Source organism: Leucopleurus acutus (genome assembly GCF_964270905.1).
Source record: "Leucopleurus acutus genome assembly, chromosome: 13".
Taxonomy (NCBI): domain Eukaryota; kingdom Metazoa; phylum Chordata; class Mammalia; order Artiodactyla; family Delphinidae; genus Leucopleurus; species Leucopleurus acutus.
This window is the reverse complement of record NC_139155.1, coordinates 82,235,222-82,261,520: the sequence shown is the minus strand read 5'-3', so window position 1 is coordinate 82,261,520 and position 26,299 is coordinate 82,235,222. Positions and strand designations below refer to the sequence as shown.

Sequence of the window (26,299 nt, the reverse complement as noted above, 5' to 3'; positions counted from 1 at the left end):
GCAGGGGCAGCAACAAGGGTAGGCCTTTGGGGGAGATAGCCCTCCCCCCCACACAAACCACCTCACAAAAGCATACACTTTAAGAATAAACAGTGTGGTGCATGCTATGCAAAATGCAGCTTCGTGGTGGGTCCTGTAACTTCTTTCCAGATTGCTGGTCTGAAACTCTTCCTGTATAGAAAGCAGCCATTTGTAGGGAAAGCACACAATGTGTTTTTGTAATAAAAAGTGATAGCCATCATTTGATGGGCCCCTAACTTGGATGATAATAATAATAATGTTCATAACTAACATTTATTGAGTTCTAACTGTGGGTTAGATATTGTGCTATGTGTTGCAGGCATTATCCCATTTACTGCCTACCAAAGTCCTGTGACGCAGAGATTTTTATCTCCATCGGAGAAGTGAGGAAATTGAGGCTAAAAACAATCCTGCCGTATTGCTAGGAGTTAGCCCATTTTATAGAAGGACTCAGAGAGGTTAAGTTACTTGTCCAGGATCACACAGCCAACCCAGGCATGTCAGGTCTTAAAGCCTTTGCACTTTACCACCTGTTTTAGAGCAGAGGCCTTTGCAAGGCTGCCCTCAGGTTCCTGGGGAGCCCACACATGTTTGCTAAAACAACCTAAGGAGCCATGGTGGTGTGGCTGATCGACGTGGGCTTATGTTTGTTTCCAGGTTGTTAGTGGCCTGGTAGACAAATATATTCACTAATAACTATGCAGTAGTTCTCATCGGGGGTGGTTCCACCTTCCTGGTGAGCGTTTGGAGAAGTGTGGGGCGAATTTCGGTTGTCAGAATGATGCTGAGCACTCCTGACTTTTGCTAGGCAGGAGCTGGGGATGCCACATATCCTGCAAGCAGGCCAGATTCACAGCAGGCGTGAAGAATTGCCCTGCCCTGAATGCCAGCAGGGCTCCTGTTGAGAAATACCAGGAGGAATAAGCGCTGTGGGAGTGAGGAAGCAAAGGGTAGTGGGGGTTCTGGAGAAATCCTTTGTGGCAGGTGTGAATCCAGGAGGCTTCCTGAAGGAGGTATCGTTTGTACTGAATTTTGAAGGATGGGCTGAAAAGTGGAGATTGGATGGGAGTAGGAGGGGAAGGGACTAGGACGGGATGACCTAGCAGAGGGAACTTTCTGGAGTGACCCGGAATGCCCTCCTTGAGAACTGCATCCAAGATGGGCTGGTGGGTGGGGAAGCACCTCTCTCAGGAGGAAGGGATGGGCGGGAGGGCCAGGCCAAGCCTGTTTTCAAGGCTTTTGGGCTCAGATTTTAAAGTGGGCCGCAGAATCACCCTTACCCCATCATGAACCCATTTTATGGAAGGGCTTGGAGAAGCTAAATAGCTCGTTCAGGATCACTTGTGACCTCCGCAACATGCCGCCTTCTGGTGGTTGTGGGAAGCATATGGTTCCCATTTCCTGATCCTGGGGATTTTGGGCAAATGCTATTTCAGATTTTCCTTCTGGTCAGAGGACCTTGTTTTGCTATTTTTCGCAGATGTTTTGCTTTCCCAGTAGCTCCTCCTCTTTGGACTGGGTTAGAGAGCCCAGATGTGGGGTTCACTGGCTCCGTGGTGCTGCAGTGGCCTTCAGCCTCACTTCTGTGCCTTCTTTCCTGGAAGACTGAGGAAACTGCATTTCCCTTTTGGAAGTGACTTTTCTTCTTTCAGGCTGTGCTTGTTACAACTTTACTGACCTGTTAGCAATATGTGACCTTTTGTGTCTGGCTTTCATTGAGCATAATATTTTCAAGGTTCACCCATGTTGTAGAATATATCAGTGCTTCCTTTCTATGACCGAATAATATTCCCATGTATGGATATACCACATTTTGCTTATCCATTCATCTTTTGATGGACATTTGGGTTGTTTCTGCCATAAGAGCTTCTTAAGGCCACTTTGACCATTCCTTTGTCTCCACAGCCCCCAACTAATAAACCTCTGGGCACAAAACACTGTGTTGTCACTGAATTTGCAGGGAGAGGGTGATGGAAGGAAGGTTCTCCAAAATCAATTGGAGACGAGCTTCCTGGAACAAGGTTTTCAGGACTCCCTTAACGCCGCTCCCACCTGCTCCTCCACGAGAATCCTAGCTTCCGTCTTAGCCCATCGCCTCCCAGATCACCTCACAGGTATTACAAGTGTGATTTTCAGGGAGAGCCTGGATTTCATTCAGTTTCATTCTTTTCTGTCATGATTTGTTAAATGTAGGTCCCATGTGATTTTATTGGTATATATTTTGTGAGACCTTTTTCCAGGTAAGTAAATCCATGAAGTAGAGAAGGCCTCACCAGACAGTTGGTGCTTGAACCCTGTGGCCAGGCATGGAGTCAACTCAGTCTCCTGATAGCTTTGCCAGGAATGCCCTCCAAGGACGTGGAAATGGATCAGCGTGAAAACTGAACTAGGAGGAAGTCTAGAAAATTCCAGCCCCTCAACCCCTCCCATTTGATGGCTGGGAAAAGTGGAGGGCAGAGAGGAAGGGAGAACATGGTCTTTTTAAAGAGAGCATCGTCTATGAGCCATGTTGTGTGCTGGGCACTTTTTTTTTTTTGCGGTACGCGGGCCTCTCACTGTTGTGGCCTCTCCCGCTGCGGAGCACAGGCTCTGGACGCGCAGGCTCAGCGGCCATGGCTCACGGGCCCAGCTGCCCCGCAGCATGTGGGATCCTCCTGGACCGGGGCATGAACCCGCGTCCCCTGCATCGGCAGGCGGACTCCCATCCACTGTGCCGCCAGGGAAGCCCACGTGCTGGGCACTTTTATAGAAGATTGACTCTACAGCTGCCCTGTAGGTAGGTTGCTGCAGCTTCATTTTACAGCTGAGAAAATCAAGGCCCAAGTCCCCTGAGATCTGTATAGTTTCCTGACATACCTTCTAATCCTGAGCTCTCATGTCTCCCTCGGCCTCCTTATGATGCCAAACGATGCCCATTTTCTCATGGAGTGGAATCCACATTCTCCAGGAGGTTATGGTGTGGAAATAATTTCCAAATGCTTGTGCTCTCAGGAAAATAAGATTTTGAATGATTATTTTTTCTTTCTTCCCTGATTGGATCCCTTCCCCGATAAAACCAAAAAGAGGGGCATATTTAAAAGGAGGTGAGCGCTGTTAGACTTCATAGGGAAGACCTCTGGCTCTGGCATTCCCTGCTGGGGCATGCTAGTGACCAAAATGGTGAAGGAACTATTTTAGCTGCCAGTGTTTTCAGTTTCAGTCATGTGCGTAGTGTTGCTGCTGAATTTCCCCCCTCAATTATGAACCATTTTAAGGATAGAGAAAAAACCCAAAGTTTTGTTTTGTTTTTGACTGGCTCATGGTTTTGGACGGCTGGAAGGAGAACCAGGAGGTGATGGAAACGGGACAGAGCAGGCCGCTGGCTCTGGAACCCTGATGATCTTTCATTGAACCCACACTTTTGGGAGGGGCTGGTTCCCTGCCCTGGGAACCGAGGAACACTGGGACTTGGTCCTTGTCCCTTAGGAACTCTTGGGTGAGGGGTCTGGAACTGTTGGGGATCGCTTTGGAAAAGATGAACAATTGTAGCATTTTTCCCTTTTGAAAAGGAGAGAAAGAAAATTGGAAGAGTCTGTTGTGCCCTTACCCTCACCCCATCCTGAAAGCTGCTGAGCAACTATTTTTATGTTGTCCCTTTTTATCCCGTTGGCTTCTGTAAATAGTTGAGAGATGGCGGTTGCAGAGATAAAAATGCTAATTCCAACCTGGAGAGGAGCGACTGATGGTCCCCCAAGGAAATGGGGGGAGAGGCCAAGGTCTTGCCCCTCTGCTTGGTCATGAGGTAGGAAGTGAGTGGGAGTGGGTGGGGAAGGGACGTTGTGGGAGGTGGCTGAGATAAGCCTCTGCTGGAGAAGTTTAAATGGGGAACCAGTGGTTTGGGTGGTGGGCAGGGTGTGGAGGAAAGGACACCTCCCTTATGGGTTTCTCAAGCTACTTTGGGATTTTGCCGTTAAGGCCTCTGGCAGAAAGAGATTTTATTTAGATTCTTCCCAGACAGTTCTCCTGCCCTCTGGGTACAGGTGTCAGGGACAGGGTTGGACCCCGGGAGCCAGCTCCCAGCCCCTCTTTGGCCCTGCCTGGGGTTGCTTTGTGCTGGAGGCTGGGGAGGGAGCAGCTAGATTTAGCATCACCTCCAAACAGCAGGGAAGAAGGAGGAGAAGGGCTGTGAGTGGGCGAGGCCCGGATGCCTGTGGATTCCCAGCCAGCCCCCTCCCTCTCTGATTTGTCAAGCTACAGAATGTTGGAGTCAAAGTCTTTTTCTTTTCATTAAAAATTGAAATTTCAGTTGTTTCCCAGCCTCTTCCTTAGGTTCAGTGAAAGACTGGGATGGATTCAGTAGGAGAAGAGGAAGGAAGTATGATGGTCCCCACCTCCCTTTTCTAAATACCCGCAACATCCACACCCACACTCACCCATTCACACTTACTGGCTCTTCAAGGCAGGGGCCTCCTGTGCACACCTGGCTTTAGGTACCGGGTGTGTGATGCGGGCCGCTTCTCCGTGATACTTCATGATTGACCCAACAGTAGCTCCCTAGGAACTCTTAAGGCAGTGGAGCTTCTTGCTCCGCCAGCATCCAGGGCCGAAGGGGACACTGCAGGGGTCAGGGGTCATGCCCTGGCCTAGCCTAGAACCTGCTGGGCTGCCTGGGAGAGGTCGTCTCACCTCCCTGGGTCTCAGCCACTCCATCTGGAGCCCTAGTGCGTTGATTATGAAAGCTGTGAGAGTGCGTGCAAAATTCTTGTGACACAAATAAGGATGCGAAATTATGTGCACACTTTGCTTTTAATTTTGTAGAAAGTGATGCATATGGATAAGAATTAGAAGGGAAGATGAAAAGAGTTAAGTTGGCAGGTTGTGATTAGAAACAAAAATTTTATTTTAATATAAATTAAAGCCAATTGAGGGGCTTGAATTTGATAGCCGTTGAAGTGCTTTCTTGGCAACAGCTTCTGTTTAGGGAGCATTTGCTGTGTGCAGGGGCCTGTGTGGTAGGTGGGGTAGGTATTGTTATCCTCAAGGTCACCAGCTAAGGAGAAGGGCTGTACCCCTGATCACGATGTGCCCCCCTTTCTAGGAGCCTTTGATTTCACACCTGTGCCCTCCCAAACTGCTGTGTGATTTGGGGCAAGTCACTCAGACTCTCTGTGCCTCAGTTTCCTCATTGGTGAGATCATGATAATAGTAACTAACTCATAAGTTTATTGTGATGGTTAAATGAGGTGATACATGCAAGGTGCTTAGAATAACGCCTGGCACTTGGCCAGCAATAAAGAAGACTAGTCATCACTGTTACTGTATCTACAACTACTATGGCTGCCACGGTAGTGATGTGATTCTTGTGTTAAAAGTACTAGTCAGTTTCTTCCCTTCATTTCATCCTATTCTTAAGCCCTTTCCTTCCCTGTTTTTGATTTTTTTTCCTTTAAAATTAAAAAAAAGAAATTAAGAATGAGTTTGGAAGTTCTTGTTTCTGCCAAACCATCAAGGTGAAGGCTGTCAGGGGAGTTGCAGCTGCCTGACAGTTTGGCCTGGTTGGGAACCTTAAGGTGTAGGCAGCTTATCATCTGACAGGGAGCTTAGTGGAAAAGCTTTTCTGTCAGTCAGCTCTGTGTCATCTGTCCGTTAGGACCTTTGATTGTAAATGACAGAAAACCAACTGCAAACTAACTTAAGCAAAAATGGGAATTTTTTGGCTCATGTAGTTTAAAAACTCCTGGGGTAGGTGGGCTTCAGGCATGGCTGGATCCAGGTGCCCATGCAGTGTCTCCAGTTTTAATTCTTTTCTATCTGTTGGCTCTCTTCTCTCTCTGTCAACTTCATTCTAAGGCAGGGTTCTCCCAAGCCCCTGGTAACTCTAGAAGTACATCTTCATTGCTCTGTGTGCCACAGAAAGAGACATTCTTAATACTTCCACAAAATCCTAGAATAAAACTTAGTAGACTGACTTGGGTCACACATCTACTCTTTTTTTTTTTTTAAATAAATTTATTTATTTTATTTTTTGGCTGTGTTGGGTCTTTGTTGCTGCATGCGGGCTCTTCTCTCGTTGTGGCGAGGGAGGGTTACTCTTCGTTGCCATGCGCAAGCTTCTCATTGCGGTGGCTTCTTTTATTGCAGAGCACTGGCTCTAGGTGTGTGGGCTTCAGTAGTTGTGGTACACGGGCTCAGTAGTTGTGGCTCGCAGGCTCTAGAGTGTAGACTCAGTAGTTGTGGTGCACAGGCTTAGTTGCTCCGCAGCATGTAGGATCTTGCCAGGCCAGGGCTCGAACCTGTGTCCCCTGCACTGGCAGGCAGATTCTTAACCACTGCGCCACCAGGGAAGCCCCACACATCTACTCTTGAAACAATCACTTGACCAGAGCAATCAATGCCCAGTTAACCAGACTTGAGTCATAGTGGAACCCCTGAAGTTGATGGCACGGACAGCTCCATGGAGTCACCTTTCACACAGAAGGATGGGTTCCAGACATAAATCAGGCTGCTGTTATCAGACTAAAGGAACATAGAGTCTAGGCCAGCTAAAGAAAGCGTCTGACCTTCTGAGTGGCCTTGGGATGAATGAAATAAACAATGACCTCTAGCCAATATTTATTGAGTGCCGGCAGTGTTCTAGAAAGTTCTAGGTCCTGGAGTCCAGCAGTAAACAAAAAGGCAAAGGCACGGCTCTCACAAGTTAAGTCAAATCGATGTCTCTGTGCCCATGCATGTCTTTCCTGAATGCTGTAGGACACTGAGCCTTCACACTCTCCCCTCTCACACAGGTTGGAGCCAGAGGAATGGGCTAGGTATTCCCCTTTGTTAGAGATTTTGGCTCAGCCTGGACTTCATTCTGGATACAACGTGGACATTGCAGGGCTGTACCTGTAATTTTTAGCCCCTTTCTGAAAAACTCAGACCAGTTTTAGCTCTACTTGGAACCACTGCATAACTTTGGACAAATTAGTAAACCTGGGCTTCCCTGGTGGCGCAGTGGTTGAGAGTCTGCCTGCCGATACAGGGGACGCGGGTTCGTGACCCGGTCCGGGAGGATCCCACGTGCCACGGAGCGGCTGGGCCCCTGGGCCTGTGAGCCACGGCCACTAAGCCTGCGCGTCCGGAGCCTGTGCTCCGCAGTGGGAGAGGCCACAACAGTGAGAAGCCCGCGTACTGCAAAAAAAAAAAAAAAAAAAAATTAGTAAACCTTTCTGACCCTTCGTTTTCTTATTGGTGAAATGAAATTGTTGGAACAGGTGACCACTGATATTATAGCACTAATATCCAGTGCATCTCAAAGTAGGGCCTGTAGGGGTGAGATAGGTCATGAGAGGTAGAAAAGGGAAGGACATGTAATAGGACACTCAGCCTGTCCTTGGCGTTGGGGAGATGAGGGGAAGCAGTGAGGACTGTGGCACGCCGGCGAGCATATCTCCTGTCCAAAGCTTCAGGGAGTTTTTACCAGGAGTGAATAAAGGTCCAGTGCTAACAGTGTCCAGTTCTTCAAGAGACTCTGGAAATTTTGATTTTTATCTGAACTCTCCTGGCTCTAAAATGTTGGCATCTCATTCAAATAGTTTTAAATACAGTGTAGGCCAAGCAAAATACATCGGTGGCCAGATGTCACACGATAGGGACTGTTTGCTCCGGGGACTATGATGGGATGGGGTCTGTGCACACTAAAGCCAGCACTGTCAGAGTTCCCTGGTTGTCCAGTGGTTAGGACTTGGTGCTTTCACGGCCGAGGGCCTGGGTTCAATCCCTGGTTGGGGAACTAAGATCCTGCAAGCCTTGCAGTGTGGCATAGACAGACAGATAGATAGATAAAATAAAGCCAGCACTATCCCTCGTGCCCTCTGCCAAGCAAGGGCCCTCGTCTCTGGGGAGACAATCAGTTTCAGTGCCTCTAAACTAAAGAGTATGCAAGGGAAGACACTTGTAAGAGTCTGTGTCACTGAATTTGATACGACTGCTTGTTTGGGCCAAGGCCCCGCATCTGGAATATTCCAGCTGGTGTCAAGCCTCAGCGCTGCATCGGCTATACAACTGAGCCTCCCAGGTCTCCCTCTTAAGTATTGGGAAACACCCTCTGAATCCGTGGCCCCTGGGGCAGCAGGCTTCTGTGGTTGGGAGGGGAGCTGTGTTAGTGTGCTGGGATGGCCTTGACAAAGTACCGCTAACTGGGCAGCTTAAACCACAGAAATGTATTATCTCACAGTTCTGGAGGCCAGAAGTCCGAGACCAAGGTGTTGGTAGGGTCGGTTCCTTCCAGGGATCATGAAGGAGAATCTGGTCCGTGTCTGTCTCCTGGCGTCTGATGGCTGCTGGCAATCTGGCGTTCCTTGGCTTGTAGGTGCAGGACCCCAACCTCTGCCTTCACGTTCTCATGGTGTTCTCCCTGTGTGCGGGTCTGTCCAGATTTCCCCCTTTTTATAAGGACACCAGTCATATTGCATTAGCGTATCTTTTTGGGGGCCACAATTCCACATCCCATAACAGGTGCCAAGTGGGGTCCCTATGGCTTTGCCTGGGACACCCCTCCTGCTCTCATCAGCTTCCTACAAAGCTCTTGTGCTCTGGCCCCTCCAGCCTGCCCATCCACCCTCACCCCCTTCCCAACCTCATTCAATCCCTGGAGTCTTCTTTCTGTTCTCTCCGCTCTCCCACCTCTTTCCTGCTGCGAGACCTTCTCAGAATGTGTTTCGTCCTCCTGGAGCAAGTTCCCGCCCCCTTAGCACCTACTCACCCTGTAGGTCTCAGCCTAAATATAATTTCCCCAAGTGAGGCCTTCCTTGACTCACCCCCTCCCATTCAGATCTCCCCTGGGTCCCTATGTTGTTCTTTTTTTACCTCATCCTGGTTTTCTCCTCCAGTTTGTGCTTATAGAGTCACTTGTGCCCCTACTTTTCAGAAATCACATCTGTTTTGTTTATCTGGCACATAGTAGGTCCCCAGTAATTACTTGTGGAAAGAACAAATGGGTGAGTGGGTTTCAGTTTCCCCAGGTGAGAGAAGATGTGGCTGGCCAAGTCTGTTATCCCAGGGAGGACATTGTCCCTGGCCTTGGCAGGATCCTCACAGCTATTTTGGGCCTCTTTGTTGTCCCGTGTTGCCCGGGACCTCAGGGGACCATGCAAAGGGTGTATCATGGGTCAGGGCATGTCACGGGCCCACTCACTGGCTACTTGCTGTGCTGCAGCTCCCGTGGTGGTGGCGGCTCGGCATTTGGTAAGCAGGCGCAGGTTGGAAAATGCCCCCAGGATATGGGAATGTGTTTCCTGGAGGCCGCTGGCACTTGGCTTCCTGGCAGAGGAATGAGCGCTCCTTCGTTCTGGCCTGGAGCCGGATTTATCTGCTCCAGGAAGGGTCTGGTCCTCCATGGAGCTGCCTGTGAGAGGGGAGGGAGGGGAGCTCAGGGCTGCCAGCCAAGGGCAGCGGGGAGGCTTCAGGGCCTGGGGAAGGACCCATGTATTGGGGCAGGAGGCTTGGGGAGGGGGCTTTTGGAATTTCGTCAAACCTCGGCCCCCCCAAAACTGAATGCTTAGCTGTCCCTCCCTCTCAGAGGGCCTGTGAGGATTAAATGACCCAGGCAGAGCTGTTTCAATGTTTGGTGAAGAAATACTCAGTTGGATGTTAGCTGTTATAATGCAAACTATTGTCTTTTTGTATGATTTTTCTTCTCCTGGGAGTGTTGGTGGCTTTCAACAGATCCTTAAAAGGTGTGTGACCTCATACGATCTGTGACCTCAGAAACGGTCAGATTCTGGCCTGGACTCTGTGGGGTCAGTGGTGCTGAATGGCCAAGTCCTTGCCTGCCAGGCCTGCTGCAGACCAGTGAGGGGCCTCCAGGTGGCCTCGAGGCACTGTGGTCTGTGTCCCTTGGGGCTCTTTCCTGAGACTTGAACACACCTATCCCTCCAGCACAGGGGCCCGCACCTCTGCCTCAGAGCCAGCCAGTGCATTTTTTTCTCTCCTTTCTCCTCCAGGCCTCAAGGGCCAAGGCACGGAGCCAGACACCAGCTCGTCAAGGAGACTGATTAAATGCGGCTTTGCCGGGGGGTGAATGGCTTGGTGTCCTTGGCCTGGAGTGGCGATCGATAAGCAATTGTTTTTCTGTTGGCAAGAAGAAAAATTCTCCATTAACTGTCTCAGGTGCTGCCAGACTAGTTTTCTTTTCAGGAACTCTGCAGCCATGTCAGAGGTGGCTCTGGGAGGGAGGACGGGCCAGTGGAGGGGAGGCAGGCCGACACTCCCAGGGCTACAGAACACACACAGGAGGAGGAACATTCTGGAGCATAGCCTGGCAGGTAGTAGGCATTCAGGAAGTATTTGTTGAAGGAAGAGCTTTTTCAGCACTTAACCATGCACCAGACATGAATACTGAGTTCTTAGTTCAGTTAGTCCTCATGACTCTTGGGTGAGTGCCCATTTTATAGAAGAGAAAACTGAGGCTGCGGCCCCAGGCAGTCGAACTTCAGGGACCCTGCTTTTCCCCTCCTGGGAAATAAGGATTATAAAAAGGATATGTAAAGGAACAGCAGCTGAGACCGTGGAGAACATTGAACTTGGGTTGTATTCTCTCACGGATGAGGAAGCCAAGACAGGGACACATTTAATGATTTCTTTCTCAGATACAGCCAGAGTGGGATAAGGGATTAGGAGATAGAGCCAACTGCTCGCTCCCTCTGCCTCGTGCCCCGGAGGTAGCACTCGGGCCTGATCATCCTAACTCCCATTGTGGTTATGGTTACTTTCCTTTAAAAATTCATTTCTGAATAGTTACTCTTTGCACACTTACTTTTACAAAAATAAAAGTAAATACAGTGACAGTTAAGTCCCTCCCACCCTGCCTCCCTCCCACTTCTGCAAACCAGTTGTCTTCTCTTGAGGCCACTCTTATCATTTTCTTGTGTATCTTTCCAGAAGTACGCTCTGCCTATGATTATGTACGCGCGTATGGCCCTTTTCCCCCTATGCCAACAGCAGCATCCGAATGCCTTGGTTTTTTCCATGTAACAGTGTGTCTTGGAGCTAATTCACATTAGGATGTACAGAGTCACCTCTTTTAAAATAAATGCATGATTTTCTCCTGGGCTACATGTACCTCATTTTATTTACTCAGTCCCCTGTGGATAGTCATTTCAAACCACACTAGCAAAATAATTTTGTACGTATATCATTTTTTTATGTGTGAGATTGTCTTTAAGGTAAATACTCCCAGGTGCAGAATTGGTAAGTCAAAGGTATGTGCATTTGGAATTTTGTTAGATATTGCTGAATTTCCCTTCATAAAGGTGATACTAATTCATACTGCTCATAGCCTCATCAAAATAGTGCTGTTATTATATTTTTTGTCTTTGCCAATCCGATAGTTGGAAAAAAGATATTTCATTGTAGCTTTATTATTATTATTTTAATTTTGGTAAAATATATATAACATAAAACTTACCATTTTAACCACTTTTAGATGTACGATTCAATGGCAGTATTTACATTAAGAATGTTGTGCAGCCATCACCACTATCCATTTCCAGAACTTTTTCATCACCCCAGATAGAAACTCTGTACCCCTTAAGCAATGACTTGCTGCTCCCCTCTCCCCCGGTCTCTTCTGGTCACCTTTATTCTAAACTTTCTGTCTATGAATTTGCCTATTCTATAAGTGAAGTCATACAGTATTTGTCCTTTAATATTTGGCGTGTTTCACTTAGCTCATCCATGTTGTAGCATGTGTCAGAACTTTATTCCTTTTTAGAGCTGAATAGTGTTCTGTTGTATAAATAGACCACATTCTGTTTCTCTATTCTTCCATTGATGGAAACTTGGGACGTTTCAACCTTTTGGCTATTGTGAATAATGCTGCTGTGAACATGGGTGTATAAGTATCTGTTTGAATCCCTACTTTCAATTCTTTTGGGGATATATATATATATACCTAGAAGAGGAATTGCTGAGTCAAATGATAATTCTACATTTAACTTTTTGAGGAGCCACCAAACCATTTCGTTGTAGTTTGAATTTGCACTTCTCTTACTATTACGGAGGCTGAGCATCTTGTCACATGACTGGGTACTTTGTTATTCCTTTACACTGTACTCTGTGTTCAAAAATTGTGCCATGTCCGGGCTGGCATGCTGTTGTTAGTTCCTTAGTGCCTTTCCCATTGATCTTTCCCTGCTCCACAAGGGACCCCATCTGCCCACGTCATGGTCCAGATTGCATACATAGAAGCTATTCCATAAATACTTATTGCAGGACTGTCCCAAGAGGGCGGGTAGCATTTCTCTGCCCCTCAACCAAGCCCTCCAGGAAGCACTGGCTTTCTGCTCCCATCTTTACTTTCCTCTGTATCCCCCCACTGCCACCCAGTGTCTTAAAGAGCTATCATTTTATTCATTCATAAAATCTCTCTACTCAGCTCTCACTGTTTTCCTGGCACCTTTGTGACGTGGATGATCACAGAGCTGCCACTGTCTGCATCTGTGGATATACTCCCTGAATTCCAGTGGTACCTGTGACATTTGTCCAGCAGAATTTGTCAAACATACAAACCAAAGGTTAATATTCTGTCCCAGAGACAGAAGGAATTGACAGTCTAAGGGAGTGTGTCAATCTTTTTTTTTTAATTCACATAACATAAAATTAACTATTTAAAAATGTACAAATCAGTGGCATTTAGTCCGTTCACAGTGCTGTGCAACCACCATCTCTATCTAGTTCCAGAATATTTTCATCACTCCAAAAGGAGACCCCATACCTATTGACAGTCACTCCCCTTTTCCCCCAACACCTCCCCAGCCCTAGGCAACCACTAATCTACTTTCTGTCTGTATGCATTTGCCTATTTAAAAAATTTCATACAGGGAAATTCCCTGGCTGTCTAGTGGTTAGGACTCTGCGCTTCCACTGCAGGGGGCACGGGTTCGATCCCTTGTTGGGGAACTAAGATCCTGCAAGCCACGTGACATGGCCAAAAAAAAAAAATTTCATATAAATAGGCTTATACACATGTGCCCTTTTGTGTCTGGCATCTTTCACTTAGCATCATGTTTTTGAGGTTCATGCAGCTTGTAGCCTGTGTCGGTTCTTCATTCCTTTCTAGTCATATTCCATTGTGTGGACAGACCACATTTTGCTTATCCATTCATCTGTCCGTGGACACGTAGGTTGTTTTTTCCCTTTTGGCTGTTGTGAGTAGTGTTGTTTGGATATATACCTAGGAACGGAATTGCTCAGTCATATGGTAATTCTCTGTTTAATTTGTTGAGGAACCGCCAAGCTATTTGATATTAACTTTTTTTAATCTCATATTTGCCTTACATCTTGCAAGTACTAGCTGGGGGCTGAACTAGGGAAACATTAGATAATAGGTATGTTGAGCCTAGCTCCTCAGACGACACAGACTTCCCTGTCTCACACACTCTCTGCTGGTGTGACCCCTGACCCCCACTCCTCAGTTGAGAATCATTGGCCAGGCCAGGCCAGGGGACTGGACTCCGCGCTCATGGTCTTTGCATTAGGAGACCTGGACAAATCCCTCTCCCTCTCTTGAGCCTCAGTTTCCCCATTTACAAAATGAGGGTATAATGGCAAACCAACAAGCTAGGGTGCTTGTGAAATTATCCTGAGGTGTGGAAGATATTTTATAAACTGTAAAGAGCTGTCTGAATCATTGCTATTGTGAAGTGATGCAGCCTAGAGGTCACCATGTGGAAGTGTTTCATTTGGCCTGTCCAGCATTTTAAAATAATTGCTAATTAAAAAAAAAAAAATCAAGAGATCTCACTTACCATCCTGGCTTTAGGGCTTCTCTTGGAAAAAAAAAAAAAAAAAAAAAAGAGGGGTTGGAGCGATAACCAGACAATTCTAGGCCCCGGTCCCTGTTTAACAACAATTGGCTTGAGCTGGAAGTAGCTGCCACCTTTGTAGGAGGCATGGGTGCTCTATTTTGGGGTTTTCTCATACTTGTTTTCTACAGGAATTGAATTTGGGATTCTTGTTTGTGTGACAAGGGGCTTTTAAGATGAGGAAATGTGAAACAACAGGGTCCTACTGTATAGCACAGGGAACTATATTCAATATCCTGTGATAAATCATAATGGAAAAGAACAGAAAACAGAATGTATACATATGTATAACTGAATCACTTTGCTATACAACAGAAACTAACACAGAGTTGTAAATCAACTATACATCAATTTAAAAAAATGGATACAGTGAGGAAATGTGGAGTAAGCTCTTCTATATAGACGCAAAAGATTTCAGATCACACTGTGTTTTGCAAGATATTTTTTTCAAGGACGGCAACTCAAAGCAGGAATGAGGCACCAGTCTGGCCCAGCAGGAGAGACCCCCTTCCCTGCCCCTGCCGCACAGGATGGGGGCAGGTGACCCTTCCTCTCTCTGCAGGTGGCGCCGCTGCCGGATGGGAGTGCCCGGGCACGTGCATGTCGCATGAGGTCGGCACATGCACCATGTCATCATGCGTCTCTAGCCAGCCCAGTAGCGACCGGGCCGCCCCCCAGGATGAGCTGGGGGGCGGGAGCGGCAACAGTAATAGCAGCGAAGGCCAGAAACCCTGTGAAGCCCTGCGGGGCCTCTCGTCCCTGAGCATCCATCTGGGCATGGAGTCCTTCATCGTGGTCACTGAGTGCGAGCCGGCCTGCGCTGTGGACAGCGGCCTGGCCCGGGACCGGCCCCTGGAAGCCCCTGGCGGAGAGGTCCCCCTCAACGTCTCCGGGTCCCAGGCCCGGCCCCACCTCTCCAGTCGCAAGCTCTCTCTGCAGGAGCGGTCCCTGCTGGATGCGAATGGGCGCTGCGTCTACCCGGCCCTGCCCCACTCGCCCGTGGGCTCTCCGCAGTCCTCGCCGCGGCTGCCCCGGAGGCCCACGGTGGAGTCGCACCACGTCTCCATCACCGGGTTGCAGGTATGTGAGCGGCGGCCCCTGGTGCCCTGCCCCGCGCCCGGAATGTCTCCGCGTTAGGTTGGGGTCCCCCAGAAGGATTCCAGCGCAACCAGTTGATTGGGGAGGTGACCCCAGGAAACCCAGGGAGACGTCAATAAAGGGTGCATGTTGGAGCCAGTTACCGCTGTGGGCATCTGGGCCTCCACCTCTGGGCAGCCCCGGGAGACAGCGTAGGACACGAGCCCCAGAGTTATTCCACCTGAGGGCCAGGTATTCCACCTGGTGTAACAGGGCGGGCCTGTTACACCAACTGCTGGCAGTCCCTGAGTGTGGGCAGAGCATCTCGGGGACAGACAGAGCCTCTCACAAAGAGATGCACGTGCTGGCAGTTGGAAGTAGCGCTGGGGACTCTGAAATGGGGATGGTGGGTCAGTGAGAGGCCTCGCACCCTGACAAACAGCACGGCCCCAGTTGCTGAGTGTTTGCCTCCCCAGGCACTGTCCTCAGCACTGTACCTGAACTTCTCACTTGATCTTTACTATAAACTTCTGGGAGGTGGGTTGGAACTCAGATCCCCAGCAGGGTTCACAGGGCCTGATCCGCCCCCGCCCCACATCCTGCCCCATCTCCTACCTTTGTGCTGCCAACTCACAGAGCTCCGACCTTACCCACTTCTTTGTCTTCCTCATTCCCTCCGTTAGGCCTTTACCCTTGCTGTTCCCTCTGCTTGGAACCACACCGCCCCCCCACCATCTTTGCAAGGACATCTCCATCTGGCTTCCAAGTCTCAACTCAAATATCACCTCCTCTGAAAGGCCTCTCATTCCACCCCCTCTAAGCAGCCTTCCGTCCCTGTCTGTCCTGTTGCTCTGTTGACTTTCCTTCACAGCACTTGTCACCATCTGATTATCTGTGTGTTTGTTAAGTTGTTTATTGCCTGTTCCCCACCACTGCCCCCGCCTCAGCTAGGATGTTAGGAACAGTCCTGTCCACCACAGGGTCCCCAGCACTGAGCACGCTGCCTGGCGCATAGTCGCTCAAAAATATTTGTTGAAGGAAGGAATACATTTTATTGGGGGATGCCTGGAAATCAGGAATGGCCTTCTAAAGGGGCTGATATTTAACTACACACTGAGAGTTCACTGCAGGGGGTGAGCATGGCATGAGCAAGGGCCCTGAGGTAGAAGGCATGAGCCCATTAAAAAAAAATTGTTATTGTTGTTTCATCTCCTAGTTTATTAACTAGCCACAGGCCACCTAGGTGACAGAGGTAGTCTCGTTCCTCTAATATTTTAGTTTTAAAAGTATGATTACCATAACCCAACTAAGTACCAGCTATGTATACCAACGTATTCCTTTCCATAGAATTCAGGATAGGTCAGGGATTCAGTTAACTGGAGTGTGGGGCCCCAAATGGGGGGCACTGTGGAAACAGGGCTGGAGAGCGAGTTCGAGTTTGTATCAGTTAGAAATGAGTCAGCTTAGAGAAATAGACATCTCCCAACAACAGTGGCTTTAACACAATAGGGCTTTTTTTTAACCATGTAAAATAAATCTAGAGCTAGGCATTGGGGATTGGTGTGGTAGTTGCGTTGTTGCTTTTGCCCTTAAAACCTCATGATCTCAAGATGGCTGCCGTGGCAGGAAGAAGGAGCAGGGAAGAAAGGCAAAAGATGTCTGCCTCCTAAGTCAGTCCTCTTTCCTGGAAGCTCTACCCAGCAACTTCTGCTTATCTCCCACTAGCCAGAACAAATGGCCACCTTAGCTGTAAAAGAAGCTGGGAAATGAAGTTTTCTAGCCTGGAATGTTGCCACACAGAGTTCCACTTATAAGGAAGAAAGGAGAGACTGGTGTTTGGTGGGCAACTAGACAACTCTGCCAAGGTCAGAGCTTTAGAGGGTTTGAAGGTCAGGCTGTGAAGTCAGGACTTGACTCTGGAAGCAGCAGCGAGCTGGGGCTGATGTGGTCAGAGTGGATTCTTGGAAGATGAACTCAGCAGCATGTGGGGGCTAGATTATGAGGCAATGAGACCCCTTAGGACAGCTCTGCAGGGCCCCACCTCTGCCTGTCACATCCCTTCAAGACTCAGGGGAATGAAAACAATACTGGAGAGAAACACAAAACAAACTAAAAAGTCCACCAGTGAGGTGAGAGCTCTGTGGGCCCGTTACACAGCAAGTCAAAGATGCAGGTCTGACGTGGAACTAACTCCAGTCAAAGGAAGTTGAGAACTGATTTAGTGTGACACCGTCTATGCCTCCCCAACCCCATCCCAAAACAGTACGCTGTATTTTCTACAGATGCATGTATGTGTGCATTTACATAGAAAAAGGCCTAGAAGTTTATACACCAAACTGATGTCAAGGTTTGGGGAGAGGGATAGAATTGGGGCATGGGAGGGGTTTCAAGGGAAATGTTGGGCTTCTCTGTAACACTTGAAGTTTTGCTTTCTATCGTGTTTCTTTTCCCAGTTTTACTTCTTGTATCACTTAACATGTTCAGCCTAACTATACTGAGGTGTAATTGAAGTGAAATAAACTGCACATATTTCAGGTGTGCCATATGATCAGTTGTGACGTATGTATACATCCATAAAACCATCACCCCCATCAAGATCGCAGACATTTCCAGCACACCCAACAGCACATCCCTCCCCCACCTCCCCTCTCCCAGGCAGCGGCCGACCTGCCTCTTTTCATTATAGATTAGCTTACAAGTTCTGGAATTTTATATAAGTGGAATCATTTAGTATGTACTTTTTTTAGCTTAGCTTCTTTCATAGCATAATGATTTTGTGATTTATCCATATTTTTGCACCTATTAGTAGTTCATTCCTTTTTATTGCTAAATAGTATTCCACTGTACAGCTATATACCATAGTTTGTTTATCCATTTACCTATTGATGGACATTTGGATTGTTTCCAGTTGTTGACTATTACTAATAAAGCTGTTGTGAACATTTGTATACAAGTCTTTGCATGGACACAAGTTTTCATTTCTTTTGAGTGAACACCTAGGTGTAGAATGGCTGGGTCATATGGGAAGTGCTTGTTAAGACACTGCCAAACTGTTTTCCAAAGAGGCTGCACCATTTTACATTCCCACCATTTGCCCTACATTCTGACAATACTTGGTTTGGTCTGTCTTTTTGATTTTAGCCAATTTAGTGGGTGTGGCTTTAATTTGCATTTCCCTGATGAGTAATGATGTTGAGCATCTTTTCATGTGCTTATTGATCATTTGTGTACCTTCTTTGGAGAAATAGCTTATCAAATCTTTAGCCCATTTTTAATTGGGTTGTCTTTTTATTAGTGAGTTGTAGGAGTTCTTTTTTATTTATTTATTTTTTAAAGTTTTTTTCTTTTTTTTGGTTGCGTTGGGTCTTCATTGCTACGCTTGGGCTTTTCTCTAGTTGTGGCGAAGGGGGGCTACTCTTTGTTGCGGTGCGCAGGCTTCTCATTGCGGTGGCTTCTCTTGTTGCGAAACACGGGCTCTAGGTGCACAGGCTCAGTAGTTGTGTCTTGTGGGCTCTAGAGTGCAGGCTCAGTAGTTGTGGCACATGGGCTTAGTTGCTCCGTGGCATGTGGGATCTTCCCTGACCAGGGTTCGAACCCATGTCTCTGCACTGGCAGGCGGATTCTTAACCACCACGCCACCAGCAAAGCCCAGAGTTCTTTATATGTTCTGGATACCAGTCTTTTGTCCACTGTAAGTGTTACAAATAGTTTCTCTCAGTCCGTGTCTTACCTTTTTTTTCTCAGTAGTGTTTCAAAGAGCAAAAGTTTTAATTTTGATTGAAATCCAATTTATCATTTGTTTCCTTTTATATTTTGCACTTTTTTAATACAAAAAAGAACTTTTGAGAAACTGTTAAGAAACTTTTGTTTGCGCTAAGGACACTCAGATTTTCTCCTCTTGTATCACTTTACATTTTTTTACAGGATAACACAGTCATGGATTATTGTTTAATTTTAAATTAACTTTTAAAAAGTAAATAAATGAACTTTTTAAAACTGGGAAGAACCTTTAAAATGGGTATTAAAAGAGTACATACGACATAATTACGCTCTTACAATGTACAAAAGCTGTGCTGGTAGGGACTTCCCTGGTGATCCAGTGGTTAAGACTGCAAGCTTCCACTGCAGGGGGCGTGGGTTCAATCCCTGGTCTGGGAACTAAGCTCCTACATGCTGCGTGACCCAGCCAAAAAAAAAAAAACAAACCCAACAACAGCTGTGCTGGTAGAAGGCAGGATAGTGGTCACCCTGGACAGGGGCCAGTATATGGGAGATGCTTCTGGGGAGCTGGGAATGTTCCCTTTCTTGATTTGGGTCCTGGTTAAGATGTTTGTTAAGTTTGTGAAAAATGTATCTAGCTGCAAACTTACAATTCATATTCTATGTGTTTCTACTTATTTTCCAGGATTGTGTACAGCTGAATCAGTACACACTGAAGGACGAAATTGGAAAGGTAAATAACCCAGGAGCCAGGCTGGTTTTCCATACCTGCCAAGGATGTCTCAGATACTGTGGAGGGAACCCACAGATTTGGGAGTGGGAGAGGAGTCCTTGGAGATGAGGCTGGGAGGGGGAGGGTTTTGTCATTTATGGTCCATCTGTTTTGTTTTATTTTGTTTTGTTTTTATAACGTACTGTGTTTCTACAAAAGCTCACAAAGCTTCCAGGGAAATTCCATATCACCAACATTGGTGTTGGCTTTTTTTCTCCTTAAGGTACTCTCCCATCTGTTTTTGCTTTTATATCAGCCAATGGGCAGTATCATTGCAAGGGTCAAAAACTCAAATGCCAGTAGAGAGCAAGTGAATAATATAAATGAGGAAAACATGCTAGGTATAAGACAATAGGGAGTGGTGAGGACTGTGGCAAACTGTTGACATGTGGAAATGATTATGGCTCCATATCCGTATCAGAATCTGGATTTTTATATCTGACCTGTTTTAGAATGTTGGCCACCAATTCAAACTTTCTAAAAACTGCAGATCCAACAACATACAGGGTGGATTTTGCCAATGGGCTGCCAGTTTGCAAGCTCTGTATTAGGGTCCTCATTTTGCAGATCGTAACTTCTGGATAGTATGTCACAGGCATCTCCCTTTATCCAGGGCTCCTATGGCGTGGTCAAGCTGGCCTACAATGAAAACGACAATACCTACTACGTGAGTATCCACATCCCCCTCCCTGCCCCCATCCTTGTCCAAAGAAAAAGGCTCCTTTCTAGCACTTGCCTTCCTGGAAGGTTTTCTTAGCTGTTGACTCATTTTATGCTTAGGTCATGTTTATTCTGTGCATTAGGAAGGAAGTGGGGAAATGGGGAGGTGAAGTGATTGGCTCAGGAAAATTGAGTGAATAAATTCAGCAAACGTCTCCTATCCTTACTCTGGGCTACCCTTTCTACATCCTCCATAGCCCTAAGAACTGGGTGGTAGTGAGACAAACTGCCATGTGGCTGAGACTTTGAAATCAGTCCAATGTGGGTTCAAATCCTTGCCCTCCCATGTGCCAATTATGTGTCCTTGGACAAGTGACATAAATGCTGAAACTCAGTTTCCCCATGTGTAAAATGTCCCTTGCCCATCACTCCAGCTCACTTGTGTCTTGATTCAGTGGTAGCGAATCCCAAGGTTTGTGGCCTCCCAGCTGGGAGAGCTGACCTGGAACCTTGGAAGTACCCTCCGGCCTGGAGGGACCCCAGGACTCCAGCTTCCACACAACCTGTGGAGTTGACCCATTCCAGTGACAAGGTGCTCACTACATTGTCCTGCGGCTGCTGGGGCACTGACAGCTTGGGCAGGCCTAGGAGTGGAAGGAACTCTCCCTCCACCCTCCTACCCATTTTAACCAGGTTGTGGGGTCTTTCCTCCCACAGGCAATGAAGGTGCTGTCCAAAAAGAAACTGATCCGACAGGCGGGCTTTCCACGTGAGTTTGTTGGGCCAGAGCCTTTGTTCTTAGGTGCAGGGGCTGGGGCAATACAGAGAAGACCCACTGAATGATGTCCCCTGCAGAGGTGTCCTGGGCGGATTCCCCTAAGACAGCATTGGGCCTCCTGCTGACGTTTTAAAATTCATTTTCTTTTAAAAATATTTATTGAAGTAATATTGGTATCAAGTAAAAAGAATCCCTCAGAGGAAAACAGTTTGACTGTTCCTCAAAAAGTTAAACATGCTGTGACCATATGACCCAGCAATTCTACTCCTAGGCATATATACCCAAGAGAATTGAAAACACATGTTCACACAAGCTCGTACGTGAAGGCTCATAGTAGCACTATTCATAATAGCCAAAATGTAGAAACAACCCTAAATGTCTGTCAACGGATGAATGAATAAACAAAAGGTGGTCTGTCTAGTCAGTGGAATATTATTCAGCCATAAAAAGAAATTAAATTCTTATACATGCTGCAACGCAGATGACCTTGAAAACATGATGCTAAATGAAAGAAGCCAGACAAAAAAGGCCACATATTGTATGATTCCACTTACGCGCAATGTCCAGAATAGGTAAATCCGCAGAGGCAGCAGATTAGTGATTTCCAGGGGCTAGGGTTAAAAGGGAGTGGGGACTGACTGCTAATAGGTATGGGTTTTTTTGTGGGGGAGTTGAAAATGTTCAAGACTTAGTGGTGAGGGACTTCCCTGGTGCCACAGTGGTTAAGAATCCGCCTGCCAATGCAGGAGACACGGGTTTGATCCCTGCTCCGGGAAGATCCCACATGCCACAGAGCAACAAAGCCCGTGTGCCACAACCACTGAGCCTGTGCTCTAGAGCCCACGAGCCACAAGTATGGAGCCCGCTCGCCACAACTACTGAAGCCCGTGCACCCTAGAGCCCGCGTGCCACAACTACTGAGCCTGCGTGCTGCAACTACTGAAGCCCGTGCGCCTAGAGCCCATGCTCCACAAAAGAAGCCACTGCAGTGAGAAGCCCGTGCACTGCAACGAAGGGTAGCCCCTGCTCGCCGCAACTAGAGAGAAAGCCTGGTGCAGCAAGACCCAATGCAGCCAAAAATTAAAAAAAAAAAGACCTAGTGGTGATGGTTTCACAACCTTGTGAATGTACTAAAAACCATTAAATTATGTATTTTAAAATGATGAATTAAAAAAATTGAAATACCATAAGGTATTTCAATTATATCTACAAAAATGCAAAAGAACAGAAGGGTGTGTAATGGAGATCAACAGTTTCTTGCTGTACTCCTCCCTCTCCCTAGAGGCAGCCCCCACTTTTAGCTCTTTTAGGAGCTGGTAGTTACTGCATGTGATCAGGTGTAGGTGAGCATATGCTGCTCCAGCATAAGCTCCCTGCCAGCAGTGCTGAGCAAAATGTTGGCTTGAGCTGAAAAGAGAAAGTGGATAAGAAGAAACATAAATCCCAAAACCCTGTCCTATCACCAGGACCCTGGTTTATCCTGCTTATCTGAACTGAGCCAGTTAATATCCTTGTGCCATTATTTCTTGATTTATTAATTTTTGACATTTACTTCTGACTTCCTCTGACGATGACTTAAACCACTCCTTTCCTCCATTTCCCTAACCAGGCAATGAGGTGATACTACGATGTTCAGCCCCTTTGTTGTTACTACCCTTGTCACTTTCTTCCTTGTTATAGCAGATGCAGCAAGTATCTTTCCTTTGAACTTGTCTTGCCTCTGTTCACATCCCACTCTGACACCTGCACCTCTGCTTTTACTTTTCCAAGGCTGGCACATCCACATGCTGTTCTGTGAGTCACACTTAGATCCTTACTTACATATAATATGCAGTGTAAGTGTTTTGACTGTGGACCTTTCCATCACTGTGACCTTTTGACTATCAGTCACTGCAGGGCCAAGCAAGTCCTTTGTTTTTTCTCTCATCAGCTCTTACTTCTTTTCCTATCCTGGACTTTATTTTATATCTCTGCTACTTCCATGAGTTATGGAGGTGAAGGATAATGTTTTTGTCCATCTTATGGAGTGGGAAAACTGAGCTCCAGAGAGGGGAATATTGAGATTGCTGAACTAGACCTCAGACTTCTTTTCCTTTACCTCTGTGAACTCTTGATTCTCACTGTGGCCTGGGGAGTGGGACAGGAAGGAGAGAATTAACAGAAGTCTGGGCAAGGGGACTGGGTCTTCAGTGCTTCCAGCAGCAGAGGAGTCAGATGAAGAGAAGGCTGTTTAAAGCCCCTGGTGGGGGACTTGCCTGGTGGTGCAGTGATTAAGAATCTGCCTGCCAGTGCAGGGGACACGGGTTCGATCTCTGCTCCGGGAAGATCCCACAACTACTGAGCCTGCGCTCTAGAGCCCGTAAGCCACAACTACTGAGCCAGTGCGCCACATCTACTGAAGCCCACGTGCTCTAGGGCCTGCGTGCCGCAACTACTGAGCCCACGTGCTGCAACTGCTGAAGCCTGTGCGCCTAGAGCCCATGCTTCTGCAACAAGAGAAGCCACTGCAGTGAGAAGCCTGTGCACCGCAAAGAAGAGTAGCTCCCGCTCGCTGCAACTAGAGAAAGCCTGCGTGCAGCATCGAAGACCCAACACAGCCAAAATAAATAAATAAGTGAATAAAGACCCCTGTGTGACATCAGCCATTCCAGCCCTTCTGAGAGCCCCCCACTTCATTTGTCCTGCCTACAGTCCCCCTCTGCAGAGGAAAGTCTCTTTGCCTTGACTCTGGGATGGTTCATGTCTCCTCCAGGTCGCCCGCCTCCCCGAGGGACCCGGCCAGCCCCCAGGGGCTGCATCCAGCCCAGGGGCCCCATTGAGCAGGTGTACCAGGAGATTGCCATCCTCAAGAAGCTGGACCACCCCAACGTGGTGAAGCTGGTGGAGGTGAGGTGGGGAGACACGGAGGAGAGAGGGAGGCATGGTGATGGTTCAGCCCTGTCTCTGTTATTATCAAAATGCCATACCACTGGTTTCCAGGGAGAGCCACATCACATCAAACAGCCTGTTGCAGGGCTGAGTGGTAGTTATTTCTCCAGGCTCCTTCACCCTGTTATTTTGTGTAATCCTTACCCCTCGCTCGGACTATTACTTCCATTTTATAGACGAAGGAATTGGGGCTCAGAGGGATACTGAGGCTTGCCCTTCACCTGTTTCTCTCTTTTTGGAGCTGGTTCTCCTTCTACTATACGTACGTGTAGTTGTAGCACAAAAGCAGCCATTTGCATGTAAACAAATGGGCCTGGCTGTGTTTCAATAAAACTTTACTTTCAGAAACAGGGGAGGGCCAGATTTGGCCCGTACGCTGTAATTTGCCAACCCCTGCTCTAGATCTCACACTTTGTGGCCTCAAGACCCTTTTTATGCTCTTAAAAATAATTGAAGAATGCAGAAAACTTTTGCTTATGGGGGTTATGTTTATTAATATTTATCACATTAGAATTTAAAACTGAGAAGCTAAACAAATTTTTAATTCATTTAAAAACAACAATAATCCTACACATTAACGTAAGTGATTTTTTCAAAGAAAAATAACAGAACTCTAGGTAGGCAAGTGCCTGGGTCTGACTTTTCCTCGAAGGGCAGAGCTTAGGGTTCCAGGTTGGCTGTCCCAGGCCTCTGCCTAGGATGCATCCCTTTCTCAGGGCTCTTGTCCTGTGACTCTTAGATGACTAGGGAAGGTGAGTGTGGTATGGGAAGAGGTGGGAGGACCAGTCTAGCCAAGGAGTCTGTCTTTGTTTCTTCCCAAAAGAAGAGAGATGGTGGCTGCAGGCTATCTCCACCTGTCACACCGAGTTTCACAATTTCAACTCACTGATGCTTGAGTTGGCCATCTTAGAGGAAGCCCAAGGGCACTTGGTTAGCGCATGTGTCTGGGTCCTGGCAGGATCTCCCCTCTCCCTGGTGCCCTGTGGTGTGTGGGCTCCCCACCCAACAAGACTCTGCCAGCTTACCTGTTCATTCATTCACCAGACGTTTCCTGAGCACCTACTAGGTGCCTAGTCCTGTTAGAGGGCACCAAGGGGGCAACCAAGGTGGATACAACATGGTGCCTGCCCTTTGGAGAAAGGAAGATAGAAATAGTGATAAAATGAAAGCAGGAAGGCCGTAAAAGAGAGAAAGAAAGTGCTGTGGCAGTTCCAGGCAGGGAGACATCATTTCCTGCCAGGGCAGGGGGAATGGGGACAGGATTTGAATTTTCACCCTGATGACCAGTCCGTCGTCTCCTAGGAGACAGGTGGGATTCTTATTCAAGCTGAGACATTTTCCAGGGGAGGAATCTGCCCCCTCCTTTTCGTAACCTCCTTTCTGGGTATTTAGGACCCTTGAGGATTGGGCTAGAATGCGCTTATTTTCCAGATGGCCATTTGGATCACACACTGGGTTTTTTCCTGTGCCCTTCATCTTAACTAGGAAAAACGGTGGAAAGCGCAGCCCTCCCATTGGCAAATGCAGTCATGTGGATGATGCTTCCTCCCTGCTCATACCTTTTCTCCCTCTTCCTCTCTCCTGCTCTTCATCTCCGGCCTGTTCCATGTGGCTATGCCAACAGGTCCTGGATGACCCCAATGAGGACCATCTGTACATGGGTAAGAGAGCCCTTACTTTCTGCCACCCTTGCTCAGGCAGCTGCTCCTGCCAAAGCCCAGGGGTGCTCTCCAGGCAACCCCTGCCCCTGGCATCTCCCACCCTTTCCTGCTCCAACTGGGCCCCACACAGAAGGCTGCACCCCTGGTTCAAAGCAGGAGGTGGAATGGAGTTCTTGCTGGGACTTTATCTGGGTGTCCTATTCATCCATTTGCAGATATTTATTGAGTACCTGCTGTGTGTTGGACACCATTCTAGGCACGAAGGTTGCAGTGATGAGTACGAAAGATGAGGCCCTTGCTCTTATGAAGCTGGTATTCTAGTCAGGGAAGACAGATAGTCAACAACTACAGTCGGCCCTCCGTGTCCACGGGTTCTGCATCTGCAGATTCAACCAAGTGTGGATCGAAAATACTAAAAAGAAAAAATTTCAGAATGTTCCAGAAAGTAAAACTTGACTTTGCAAAAAGTAAAAATGCGCTGGCAACTATTTACATAGCATTTATATTGTATTAGATATTATACGTAATCTAGAGATGGTTTAACGTATGGGGAGGATGTGCATAGGTTATGTGCAAATACTGCACCATTTCTTATAAGGAACTTGAGCATCCGTGGATTTTGGTATCCACGGGGGTTCCTGGAACCAATTGCCCACGGATCCTGAGGGAAGACTGTAAATAAAGCAGATAATCAACTTCAGATAGATACTCTGAAGAAGATTAAACAGGGTGATGTGAGAGAGAGATGGAGGGGCCACGGCAGAGAAGAGGTGACCATTTAGCACCTGAATATCAAGGACACAGCCCTGTTGCATCTGAGGAAGAGCATTCCAGGCAGAGGAAACAGCAGGTACAAAGG

At 47.4% G+C, this 26,299-nt stretch overlaps 1 protein-coding gene across 3 annotated transcripts in view; it reads left to right on the top strand.

The window, feature by feature from the left end:
• Nucleotides 1–14,471: 14,471 nt before the first annotated feature.
• CAMKK2 (calcium/calmodulin dependent protein kinase kinase 2) overlaps nt 14,472–26,299 on the top strand; it is a gene marked incomplete at both ends in the record, with an annotated part of 37,129 nt that continues 25,301 nt past the window's right edge. For all 3 annotated transcript variants that reach the window (XM_082853531.1, XM_082853533.1, XM_082853532.1), the window contains 6 exons: nt 14,472–14,924; nt 19,327–19,374; nt 20,027–20,080; nt 20,791–20,842; nt 23,604–23,737; nt 25,404–25,440. In XM_082853531.1, coding sequence (XP_082709657.1) covers nt 14,472–14,924; nt 19,327–19,374; nt 20,027–20,080; nt 20,791–20,842; nt 23,604–23,737; nt 25,404–25,440 — 778 coding nt within the window. The remainder of the gene's footprint in view (nt 14,925–19,326; nt 19,375–20,026; nt 20,081–20,790; nt 20,843–23,603; nt 23,738–25,403; nt 25,441–26,299) is intronic.